At 53.7% G+C, this 13,141-nt stretch overlaps 1 protein-coding gene across 1 annotated transcript in view; it reads right to left on the bottom strand.

Annotated features, from left to right (window-relative positions):
- RAB11FIP4 (RAB11 family interacting protein 4) overlaps nucleotides 1-11,480 on the bottom strand; it is a 111,760-nt gene extending 100,280 nt beyond the window's left edge. Inside the window, exon 1 of the mRNA XM_025281036.2 lies at nucleotides 11,283-11,480. Coding sequence (XP_025136821.1) covers nucleotides 11,283-11,441 — 159 coding nt within the window. The 5' untranslated portion in view covers nucleotides 11,442-11,480. The remainder of the gene's footprint in view (nucleotides 1-11,282) is intronic.
- Between the last annotated feature and the right edge of the window lie 1,661 nt (nucleotides 11,481-13,141).

Here is a 13,141-nt window from a genome sequence, read left to right as displayed (position 1 = left end):
ACGGGGGAAATCTGACATAACATTAAGTCCTGGGTGTGACGGGGGCTCTCGCTTAGACAGGAGACTGTCCTTGTCCCTACATTCCGAAGTGTTTATGGGAAAATGTCAAGACGTCTTTACTTAAAATGCTTCTGCAAAGCAACACGAGAGGAGACAGATGACAGATTATCAGTGACAAAATAAAGAAAGGAAAAGCAAATGTGACAGAAAGTAACAGTGAATCTAGATGAAGAGTATCTGAGTGTTTATCAGACCCTGCCTTCAACTGTTTGAACATTTTCAAAACAGAGCATGAGGAAAAGAAATAGAAAAAAGAAACAATGAAATTCAGTTCCAGTTTAGAAATAAATTCAAACTATTAATAGAACCAAATGTTGGATGAGCCTCATGATAAATTCCAAATGAGTAAAAGTCAAATATTTTCATAAATTGGGGGTTATAAACAAGATACCTTATTTTCTTCTTGCTAGAGAGGGGAAATAAGTGCCTAACTACTAAAAAGTGAAAAATATAATTAGCAATAACGCAGATATAACTGAAAACAGAAATATTCAAATGCAGGAAAGAGAATGAAATGAAAATGCAAAAGCAACAGAATAAGGGAAAAAAGATAAATGATATTAAAAATACAAAGAACTGATTTAAAAATATAAAGATCAAAACAAAAATTCCTCTTGATAAGTGCTCAAAAGAGATGGACATAACCATTTGTGCAGAAGGAAATACCAAGAATAAACAGTAACATGGGAAAAAAATGCAAGGTCGCATTAGCAATTAAAAATGAAAATTTAAACGAGTTTGAAATCCTATTATACACTCATTAAGCTGCAAAACAAATCTGAACTAATACTCACTGTTGATGGGGACCCTCACGCCTCAGAGAGGGCCTGATATTCAGCCAATCAGAAGGTAGGGAAGGGAAAGGGGAGGGTACAGACACAGAGAGAAACAAAGACCCTTCGTGGCCCCAGAAAGTATGGCCAGAAGTCTAAATGGCTGTGGCCGGTTGAGTGGGCAAACAGGCTTTCAATTCCATCCACTCAGTGTCTAGAACATGGGAGCACGTCATGCCCTGGTCATGCCCACTTGGAGTCGGGGTTTTAGAAGTCTGTACCACAGGCCAGTCCTCTGGCTGGTAGCCCAGTGCTGGGCTTGGAAGAGCCCACCCAGGCTGGGAGCCAGGGGATGGTCAGTGGTACTGAGGGAGGTCCATTCCAGCACACCCTGCAGGCTGGGGGGGTGCCCAGGACCCCTCCCTCTTCACCCCCACCTCCACTCTCTGGGAGCACAGCTCCGTTTGGCCTCCACCCTGCTCACACCAGCTCAGGGGCTGCCCGGCAGAAGCTGCTGGAGCATCAGCGGTTGAGGGGTTGACCAGCCAGCCAGGTTCCCCTCCAGGTGGAACACAGTGAAGATATTAGTAGTGACCAGGGATGCTCAATCCTGGCCCAGGTTTAAGCAGAGAGGTGACACGGCTCTGTCTGGGACTCAGACACAGCAAATATCATTAGGTGGATACTGTACGAGCCGAAACAGCTCACATACGTGGGTCACAAACGCACATGGTTAACCGCTAAGGACAGGAAGTGGATTTTGAGATCCAGAAACACAGTTTAGCACTAGCTTCCTTGTCCCCTAGAGTTGTTGATAAATCGACAACAATATTTGCAACTTTTTTGTTTTTAAAACAAAGAGCAGCTACCCTCGTGGGAATTCCTGAGCGTAAAGGCAGGGCCATGAGCCCCAGGACCTGCTCACGTGTGTGAGCATCCTCCAACTGGTAGTCCCTGCACTTGAACTCAGACCCCATCACCTGGTCACCTAGGGGGTCACACAAGGCTCTGACTCAGGAAAGGATGTGCTGTCCTGTTTGTCCCAGCTCTGTGCTGTGAGGTCCTGCAAACGGCCCAGAAGCTAACCTCTGACCCTCCCCTTCGCTCCACCAGCCCAATCGCCCCTCTCCTTGTCCCTGGACAGGGAGAGGTCTCCCAACTTGATCTCTTTTCCCAAGCCCTACCCGACTTCCAGGCTTCCCTGGTGGCTCAGCTGGTAAAGAATCCGCCTGCAACGTGGGAGACCTGGGCTCGATCCCTGGGTTGGGAAGATCCCCTGGAGAATGGAAAGGCTACCCACTCCAGTATTCTGGCCTGGAGAATTCCATGGACTGTATAGTCCATGGGGTCGCAAAGAGTCAGACACAACTGAGCGACTTTCACCCGACTTCCAGATGGGTTTGTCCGAAACATACAGAGCTGCCCATCCTCTGCTTCCACCTTCGGGATAAAATCCACCCCCGTCCTCACCTGCCTGCAGCCCCTCCCCTCTCTCACCCGCCCTCTCTCCTGCCAAGTTACCCTTCAGCCATCCTTCCCTTCCACTCTGGGGGACCCTGTTCAAGACTCAAGTCCAGGGGCTTCCCTGGTGGCTCAGTAGTAAAGAATCCTTCTGCCAATGCAGGGGACACAGGTTCAACCCCAGATCTAGGACGATCCCACATGCCAAGGGACAGCTGAGCCCGTGCGTCACGGCTACAGAGGCAACGCTCCAGGGCCTCTGAGCTGCAACTACTAAAGCCCACACACCTAGAGCCCGTGTCTGCCGCAAGAGAAGCCGCCGCGATGGGAAGCCCGCGCACCGCAACGAAGAGCAGCTCCCATTTGTCACAGCTAGAGAAGACCCAGAATAGCCATAAATAAAGAAATCTTTGAAAGGAAACAAAAGGCTCAGGCCCAGCATCACCTCCGGGAAGCCTTTCCTATCTCCAGGCACAGCATGTCTACTCTCTTCACGCCCCAGCTACACCTGAAGAGGTCACCAGCCCTGCCCTTCTCATAGTTGGGAACCGAGATTTCTCTCTTAGAGCCGCCCTCCCCCGCAGAAGCTCCCTCCCTCAGGGAAGGAGTCCTAACCTGCCAGCTGCATGTCCTGCATTATAACCGAGCAGGACCCTATGGGGCCTTCCCAGGACATCCCCCATGTCCTCACCTGCCTCTTGTCTGTAGAAAACTTTTAGCCTCTGACGTTTTCCCTGAGTTCCAAAGATCCCAACTACCAGAGAAGAGAGAAAAGGCAGAAACAAAGGAAAACAAGTCAAGCAAGACAGTAGTAGTTTAGCCATTAAGCGAAATCAAGGACCTTTAGTTTCTCCTCAAAGGCTACAGATAACATTCTGAGCCATATCCTTGCCCTGTTCCTCAGATACTGAAACCCCCATCAAGTGGAAGTTAAGTGCTTGCTGACCACAAGCACTTAGACCCCAGACCAGGTGGAACCAGAAAGTTGATGACGACTACTGATTACCTCACCACCAACCAATCAGAAGAACGTCCACGAGCTGACCACGCACCGTGCATGCAACGCCCTCCCTCACCACGTCTTTAAAAACCTTCCCCTGAAAGCCACTGGGGAGTTGAGGCCTTTTGAGCTGCCTTAATTCCTTGCGTGGTGCCTTCAACAAATGTTGCACTTTCTTTCACCACAGCCTGGGTGTCAGGAGATTTACTGCAAGCGGGCAAGTGGACCCAAGTTCGGTTTGACAACATCAAACATGACACAAAGCAGGTGCTCAAAAAGATCTGTGAAAGAATGGAAACAGCCCATCCAGAAAACCTAGAGTGAGCGGCAGTAACAGTAACAGGAGAACTAAGTGATGTGGGTTTGATCCCTGGGTCGGGAAGATCCCCTGGAGGAGGAAATGGCAGCCTACTCCAGCAGTCTTGCCTGGGGAAATCCCAAGGACAGAGGAGCCTGGTGGGCTACAGTCCATGGGGTTGGAAAGAGTCAGACACAACTTAGCAAGTGAACAATAACATTATCCCACTTTACAGATAAGCAGACTGAGGCACAGAGAGGTTAAGTAACCTCTCGGGGTCATGTAGCTAGAAAGTGGCAGAGCTGGGTCTCAAACCAGGTGCGCCTGATGGCAGGGCCGGGCTCCCAAACACTTCTCTGTGGCACAGGGAGAAAGTTAAAAGCCAGCCTGTTCTGAGCTGAGATGCCAGGGAGAGGTGGCGTGGTTGGAGAGTAAGAGGGGTCACAGGCCTTCCATGGCTGGGAAGAGCCCCAGAGCGGGCCTGGAGAACATGGACTGGGTGTCCAGATTGATGTCCAGGCTCTGCCCTTGCCACACACCCGCCAGGGACTGCGGAGGATCTCAGAAGGATGCCAGGCGGGAAACCGGAGCAGCCAGAGAAACACTGGCCTCCCGGGGCTCTTTAATCACCGTTTGCACAGGAAGTGGTGGTGATGCATAATGCAGGGTGAGGCTGCAGGCAGTCGCTCTCTGCTCTGGAACCTCAGCTTCCTGCTGGCACCTGCCACCTTCCATAGCATCTTCCGGGTGGCACACTGCCCGCAGCCTCACCGACATGCAGTGCTCGCCCGCCCTGTAGATTACAAATCTACTTATAACGCCTGCCTGGCACTGCTCCGCGTCTGGAACCCAGACCATCCCAGATTTAGAAAGCCCGAGGAGGTCTCGGATTAGAAGATTCTATGTCAAATTCGTGAAATTCAGATCTGATCATTTTCCCATCCCCTGGCACTTGAACCTGGGACTCCCAATGGCAGGCAGCTAGGGAGGCAGTTTTAGAATCAGACAGACCTGGGTTCATATCCCAGCTCCTCCAACTACTGTGGGACCCTGGACAACTTATTTCACCTCTCAGATCCTCAGGGCTATGGCGGGGATGAAACGGAATACGAAATATGAAGGCCATCAGCACTCATCCTTCCCTCACCCCACTCTGTCCACAGAGCCACCAGTGGCTGCAGGAGCAACTCTGGCCCTTGCACAAAGGAGGCCAAGCCCAGAAAAGTACCAGGTGTTAGAAAGGGGCCAGAGGTGCCCTCCAGGGGCTGAGAGCAGCAGGGCTGCCAATACAGCTCATGGAGCAGGTGGGCGGGAGAGACCACGCCAACAGGTGCTGTGCTTGGCCTTATATATTATCTCCTTTCCTCAAAACAGGCCCACAAAGAGGACTGCTGACTCCCATCTTACAGAGAAGGAAACTGAGGTCCATCCATCATAACAAGCACCTTTTAAATAACCTGGGCTTTCACTTCTTTCAGAAAGACCTTGCCAGATCCAACAGCGTACGTGGAAAGTGAGAAATCAAATTGTAAAAACAGCTAAGTCCAGTGAGCGGAGGCAGGTGCTGGGCTGCTGCCGCCATCCAAACTCAGCTCTGAGCACAGTCCCAGCCCCTGAGCCATCCCTAAGGTCACCAGCCTGCCCTTGCTCTCACCCCGCTGCCCTTCCTGTGCCTCCTGCCCTTCCCTGTGTGGAGCCGCTTGTCACTCCCTGCAAATGCCAGTCCCTATCCCTGGATCTAGGCTTAGGCTTTGTGCACGAAGGTATTCAGTAAATGTTGGGTGGTGGATGGAGAGATGGGGAGGCTGGTGGATGGGTGGGTGAACAGATGGATGGACAAATGGATGGATGAGTAAGGAATGGATAAGGAGATGGAGGGGTTGATGGGTAGGTGGGCAGGTATATAGGTGGCTGGGTGAATGCACTGAAGGGCTGAAGCGCGTTCTTTGGATCTGTCCCTGGCCAGCTCCACAACCCCACTTGGACGCCAGGTACATAGCGGGTTTCACAGGCCAGCTTGGAACTCCTGACTCCTTGCCCAACCTGCCTCCTGCCTCAGTCTTTCCCATCCAGGAAATGGCTGCCTCCGAATTCTCCAAATTCTCTCCTCTCACACCCACTTCCAATGGGCTCTATTATTCAATTGCAGGTGCGTCTCTTCTGTTTCGCCCTAGCTCCATGCCTCCAGCAAGTCTCACATGGATGGAGAGACAGCCTCCCCACAGGTTGCCCTGCCCAGCCCTGCCCCCTCCCTTCACTCCTCTTGCTGTGCCTCAAACCCCCGGGGACCCCTCCTGCCTCTGCCTGGATCAGCTTTCTCCAGATCTCTGCAAGGCACAACCCCCACTTCATTCCAGGCTCCATCTAAATGTCCGTCTATGAGAGAAGAGGCTGTCCGCGGTCATTCTAAGGGCAAAAATCTTCTCGTCTCAGTACTTTCTGATTCTCCCTAGTACCCAACTCCACCGGATAGTAATTGCCATTCCTTTGCCAGTTTCCTTTCCAGCCCCTTCCCCATGTAAGTTCCAGGTCACTCCTGAGTCCTGGTGCCTGGAGGAGTTTTGGCATATAATAGGTATGCAAGATATTCATGGAAAAAAAAATTTTTTTTTTAAATCCTGGACACATGTATTGACAACCACCAAATGTGAAAGGTATTTCCATTAAGACTATCCTATAAAAACTTCAGAGCGTTCACCCAATCATGTTGAGGACAGCGGTTCACCCAGGCATGACATTCACTGTTTCCAGGCCAACGGGCATTTGCCTTCCATCCCACTCCAGACCGGGTTCATCCACCTCGAACCGTCAACCCCAGCCAGCTGTCAGCCTCCCTGCCTGTGCTCAACCTGGTGGGATGCTCCGGGCCCTGGGGTGGGGGGTGACCACGGGGGTCGCTGCAGCAGGAGGCAAAGGAGCACCTGCCCTCATCACTCCCCAGCCCCCAACACACGCATGCTCCCGCCAGAGATGGGGCAGGACCCCCCTCCCAACCCCACACTAGTGGACCCACGAACATGGGTGTTCCTGTCTGTACCAAGTTATATGGGGGAGCAGCTGGATGTGACCCGAGACACCTCCATTTACAGCTGCAGCTCAGAGCCGGAAGCTCGGAGCTGGACAAGGAGGGTGGGCCCAGAGCACCAGGGACTGGTCATAGATCTGGACCTCAATCCCCAAGAACCCCTCAGCCCAGAACAGCCTCTCAAAGATGCCAGCAAGTGTTTACAAAAAAACAAGAGTAGCAGCAGTTCTGACAGTGGGCCTACTCCATGCAGACACTGAACGCTTTACACGTATTAACGTGTTCAAGCCCCACAATAATGCTATGGAATGGAGCCTGTTATCACTCCCATTTTATGGATTAGTAAACAAAGGGAGGTTAGAAACAAAAGCAAGACATGAGAAGTCAACAGGAGTTCAGGGCACTGGGCCATCATTTCTCATCCTCATCATAGAGGTCCCCCTCCTACTTAGCACAGACTTCCAGAGCTGGGACAGTGTTGGGTCTCCTCCCCACTGCCCCCATCCTTACATTCTGAGAAACGTCAAGTTATGTATCTCACATATGACTCACGTTTTCATAGAAATGTCTTCTCTTTTCTACTATGATTCCCAAGTCAATACATTAGGGGAATATCAGAAGCCAACCTGATATTATATATAACATTATTATTAACAAATGTCTTCACTCAAATGTCCTTGCTGCTGCTAAGTCGCCTCAGTCGTGTCTGACTCTGTGTGACCCCATAGAAGGCAGCCCACCAGGCTCCCCCATCCCTGGGATTCTCCAGGCAAGAATACTGGAGTGGGTTGCCATTTAGTTTTTGCCTCAAGTCCTCTTCTTGTTCCAGGGCCCCATCCAGGACACCACATTAAATTCAGCTGTCATGTCTCCTTAGACTCTGCATGGCTAGGACAGTTTCTCAGACTTCCCTTGGTTTTGATGAACTTGACAAATGTGCGCAGGACTAAGCAGGTGCTGTGTAGAAGAATGTCCGTCCATCGAGGCTTGTGTGATGTTTTCTCATGACTAGACCAGGGTGACAGGTTTGGGAGGGAGATTGCAGGGGTAAATTTCCTCTCCCATCACATCGTATGAAGGATACATACTATTAATATCTACATGACGTATCATGGCTGATGTTGACCTTGGTGACCCAGCTGATGCAGTGTGTGTCGGGATTCCCCACTGAAGAGTTGGCCTTTCCCCCTCTTTCCATACTGTGCTCTTTAGAGGGTGTCACTATGCATATGTGATACTTACAAGGGTGGGGGATTATGCTCCACCTCGTTGATGGAGAATTATCTACATAAATTATTTTAATTTCTGCACAGGAGACTTCCCTAGTATTTATTTATTCATTTATTAAATCACTTACTGATATCAATATGGCCTCATGGATATCTGTTTTATACTTTGCAACTTAGCATACTTTTGCAAAGCATTTGATTCTGGTGTCCCTGGTATTTCTGGGTGTAGTTGATAAAATATGGATAATCAGCTCTGATAAATTTACTGAACTCCATCTCCAATGAATGATAGTAATCTACTCTAGGGCACTGGGGGTTTGGGAAATCAAGGTTTCTATGTGATTTTTAAACAAATGGGATAGAAACTGTCAGAAAACATAGTATTTCGAAGGGGAAATGACATTCCTATTTTTTAGTGCAAAACAGGTGTGCATGTGTGAATTTGGTGTGCAGTGAGCAGGGCTGAAAAATGTAATTCTGTGGATCCCAGTTCTTAACACTCTGTGAGCAGAACCACCCCTACAAGGCTCTGTCCGTGGTCCTGCCTGGGTTTACAACCAGCCTGGGAGACTGAGACATAAAGCACCCACTTCTCCAACTAGCAGGTGGCACAGCATCTGAGTGACAAATGCAGGATTGTATCGGGTAGGCAAAAAGTTCATTCGGGTTCTTCTGTAACATTGCGTGGAAAAAGCCGAATGAACTTTTTGGCCTACTCAATAAATTCTCTCTATTGTCTGTTACAACAGGATGAAATGAACAAGATGAAATTCAACAGGAATAAAGTCCACGTTACAGGTTTAGATCCAAGAAATTACTGACACAGACAACAGGCCTGATCTTTTCAACAAGTCAGGATCATTCAAATTGAAAAAAAAAAAAGAATTGAATTAAAGTAAGAGAGACCTAGAGGTCAGAACAACTGGATGCAGTGTACGGTTCTGGTGAGGAAAGCGGTTTGAACAAAACAGCATAGATCGGCCTTTTGGGGCCAAATAGGGAAATCTGAATAAGTTATGCATAATAATTAAGATGAGAATTTATTGGAGCAGAAAAGTGCTGATCATTTACTGGGAAAAAATCAGGTTACAAGACAGTATGCACAGCATGACCTCATTTTATGGAGAAAATTTACATATAAGCATAGAAACAGCTCTGGAAGGATGTGAGCAAGGTGTCACAGCGCGGCTACCTGGGGGATGGGAACATGGCACTTTGGTTTTTGCTTGTCCATATTTCTATTCCCACAGTGCATATAAACTGATTTTGTAATGATAGAAAATTATGCTTTAAAAAGAAAAATCAGGGCTCCACATTCCCAATGCAGGCGGCACAGGTTCAATCCCTGCTCAGGGAACCAGATCCCACATGCCGGAAATAAAGAACTCACGTGCCACAAGGATAATCAAAGATCCTACATGCCACAACTAAGACCTAGCACAACCAAGACCCTAAATAAACAAACACATTTAAAAGAAAATCACTGATCCTCCTCCAGGATGAAGGGGCATCCTGGCTTGGCACAGGTTGCTAAGAAAGATCCCAAGGGATTTCAGTGGCCAGAAACTTAACCTGAGGGCACCACTCAAAAGACAGCCTTGCCCAAAGCCACCTGCTGTGTGTGATGTGTTGGGGCTGGAACAGTCCGGGGGTCTCCTGGTCCAGCCCCTCCATGTTACTACAAGAGGTTTGGCCCCTGCCAGGTCCTATGGAAATGGCCTGGGGCTTCAAGAATAGGGGGTGTTTGGCCTGGAGAAGGGAAGATGGGAGGGAGAGAGGGGGAAGGGGACAGGAGTGCTGTTTTCACATTTAAAGACTGCCACATAGAAGTGAGACCCATGTGAGTCCCTGTGCAGAACACGATGACTAAGTGACAAGCAGGTTTGGCTCCTGAGTGTTAAGAGGCAGAAGCGCAAACAAGAGGAGCTGTTCAGCTCCGGGAGAAGGTGGGGCTGGTGAGGGGCTCATCGAGAGCTCACGTGGCCGCCTGCCAGAGCCTGCTGGGAAGCTCTTCCCACCACTGAGACCGCGGCTCTGGGACTCCAGTTGCAGCCAGGGCCAGCAGCTTCTTCTCCCCACGCTTGGGGTCTGCAGCCTGCCTCAGAGGATGGGAGGGGTCAGACCAGCCTTTGGGAAGAAGGATCAAAGGGCTGCAGGAAAGCACCCTGAGCAGATCCTGGCAGAGGGAGAGCCTGGGCTCCGAAGGGCGGGCAGCAACGGGCCTCTCCCACACGGGGTACCTGAATTCTCAGACTTGACACCTGCCTCATCCTCTTCCACCTATCGCTCCCAGGGACTCCCAGGCCCTGGCCCAGCCCATTGACCACAAAGAGACGATTATCTATCATCTTCCCCCTTCCCAGGTGACAGGGAGGCATGGATCCAACCCAACCAGGCCCGGCTTCTCCCATGTTCTGGAATGCTAGGCCCCAGCTGTTCCCGGAACAGAAGGCCAGGGAGTGCCGATACAGAGCCAGAGGCCTCAGGTGGCCTTGGAAAGTCACTACTCAAGGCTTCGTGCCCTGACCATTTCAGAGTGGGCAGTAGCAGGAGTGTGGGATGCTCTCCTGCCAGGCAGGTGCCTTACACATCCCCCGCCACACACACATAGCCACCTCTCCTCCATGACATGAGAGGACACTGGTCTCTGCCCACCCCACTGGCAGCACCCACCCTCGGATCACAGCCCTGCTAACACTGTTCCTGCTTTCCCCAAATCCGCGCGGGCCCCCCGCTGCAGACACTGCTGAGCTGCTGTTCCCCAGCTTGGCTGCGGCAGGGTTGTCGCAGCCGCCACAGCCAGCTGCCAGTCAGGCCTGCCCCTCGGAGCCCGCAGGGTGCGGGGAGGAGGGGTGGTCACCAGGCGCTAGGCTGAGAATCCAGCAAGGCCGAAGGCAGACACCTCCCGCTAGGTTCCAGGCCGGCTGGGTGCAGTCAAGGAGCCGAGGCGGTAGAGCGCCCCTAGTTGTCCTCTCCTCCCCTCGGCCAGGCCCAGTGGGGCGCGTGCCTCCCCCCTACTCCATCCCGCGTCCTGGAATTCCAGCACCGGACCTCTGCAATTCGGTCTCCGCAGGGTAGGCAGGGGAGGGGGTCCCGGAGCTAGAATCTGACGGTTCCCCCTGCCCCATACACCGAGTAGGCTGCAAAATGGTTAGAGGGACCCTCAGGGCCCGGGGTAAGCAAGGTGGGCAGAGAAGCCCTCCCTGCCCCCCACCCTGGGGCGTGATAGTGACACTCACAGCACCTGCGCGAATGGAGGAACGCGAGGGTCCGACGGGGTGGGGAAGCCCCGGGGCTCGAAGTCCTCAGGTCCGGCGGGATGCCTCCGGGCTGCAGCCGCCGCCGCCGCCGGGGACTGGGAGCGGGAAGGTGAAAGGGCGAGGAAGCCAGGGGTGGGGGGACTGGGGCGCGGGCGCCCCCGCCGCAGGGCCCTTACCTCCTCGCCTTGGCCAAAGCGCAGTCCGAGCGCCGCGACGCGTTCCACGCGCAAGAAGCCGTCGGGGTCGCGGCCGCACACCTCGAACACCTCGCGCAGGCGGCGCACTGAGCGCAGCAGAGCCGCGGGGGCGCCCGCCCAGCCCGCGCCGCCCGCCATCCGGGCCGGCCCCGCAGCTAGCCCGAGCCCCGCGCCCGCCCGCCCCGCGCCGCCGCCGCCGCCGCCGCCGCCATCGCCGCGCGCCCTCCGCCCGGCGCTGCGACGCGCAGCCTCCGCCCGGTGGCGGCGGCGGCCGAGCCGTGTCAGCAGCGGCGCCGCAGCCCCGCGGCTCGGGGCGGGCGGGGGAGCGGGAGGCTGCAGACAAAAGGAGCCGCGCGCCTCCGAGGGCGGCCGCCCGCGCGGCCCCGCCGCCGCCGCCGCCGCCCCCAGGCTCGGGGTCCCTGGGCCGCTCCGAGCTCGTCCCGTCCCCTAGAGAGCGGGAGGGTGGGTGTGCGACCCGCGCCCGGAAACCCAGGGCGGCCCCAAGGCCCCGCCCCTGCTTGGAGGAGTCCGCGAGGAAGCCCGAGCCCCCCCACCGGACCACCCGCGCTGGGGTCCAGCCGCCTCTCCCCAACCTCAGCCCCCTAACCAGACGCCAACCCATCCCGGCTCACCGCGCCCTTTGTGGGCGCCGGCGGTGCCGAGCGCTCAGTATGTCCTAGGGGTTTCCTGTATTAGCGCGCTGGACTTGTTCCACTCATCGAAGAGGGAGCTGAGACTCAGAAAGGTGGAACTACTTGCCCTAGGCCACTCAGCCAGTGGGGGGCCAGGTCAAGATTCCTAGCCAGTCTGGAGCGGGATGGAGCTAGGCCCTCTCCTCTTCCCCTCCTCTCTGCTGCCCCTTAAAGAATAGTTTCCAGGCTTAGATCAGCACGGGCCTCACCAGCAGAACTCTGGGCCAGCTCCGGGCTGGGCAAGGGCCGGGAGAGCGGGAGCGGGGACCCTGGGACAGGAGCGGGTAAGGGGAGACAGAGCAGTCAGGAGGAAGGAAAAGCAAGGGCTGCCCACAAGGCCTGCCCGGGGCCGCCCAGCATCTTGGGGAGGTTCCCTCCCTTCCCTTGAGTTCCCACACTCACCCTTTTATTGCGCCCAGGACCCTCAAGCTGAGAACCCGGGACAGTCTTGGCCCTGGGGCTGATGGTAGCCTCCAGGCCTGGACCTTAGCCTCCTCCCAGTCCTGCTTAGCTCCTAATCCCTGCTCCTCGGACTCCCGGTTTCGCCCCCGGCTATGCAGAACCTGGCCTGGCTCTCCTTTTTGTTGCTCAGCATGCTTGGCCCTTGTGGCTCTAGTAGTACCCAGCCCAAATGCAGGTCTTGGCTGAACCCACCCCCGCTTAAGTTTTCCAGCTCAGTTCAGAGGTTTCCTTCTTTGGGAAGCCTTCCCTGATAGCACTCCATTTTGCCTGTTCCTTTGATTTCTGATCCCCTCCTCCAGATGCCGACTTAGTTTTGTCATTCTCTGGTGGGCTGCCCATCTCCCCCCATGGCATGCTGGGAAATTCTCCAGGGCAGGATGTATCTTCATCACTTCTTGTTCCTCATCTCTAGGCAAGGAGGAAGCCCCTGCCCAGAGGAGATGGGGACCTACCCCATCATCGGCAGGAGCCACGAGCAGTGTAGGGACCTAGACAGGGAAGCTAGAGCGAGGCCCAGTTCTGAGCATGAGCTGTGTGGCTTCTCTTCCTGGACCTCAGTTTCCCCCTCTGTGGTCTTCCTGCTCAACTGTGAGTGTACCTTGCTCAGGGGCTGCCATGTGCTTCTCTGATTCTCCCTCCCAAGAGGTTCAGGGCAGAAGGGAGGTGGGCAGGGCTGGGTTACCC

The sequence above is a fragment of the Bubalus bubalis genome, chromosome 3 (assembly GCF_019923935.1).
Source record: "Bubalus bubalis isolate 160015118507 breed Murrah chromosome 3, NDDB_SH_1, whole genome shotgun sequence".
Lineage (NCBI taxonomy): Eukaryota > Metazoa > Chordata > Mammalia > Artiodactyla > Bovidae > Bubalus > Bubalus bubalis.
This window is presented reverse-complemented; position numbering and strand designations above follow the sequence as displayed.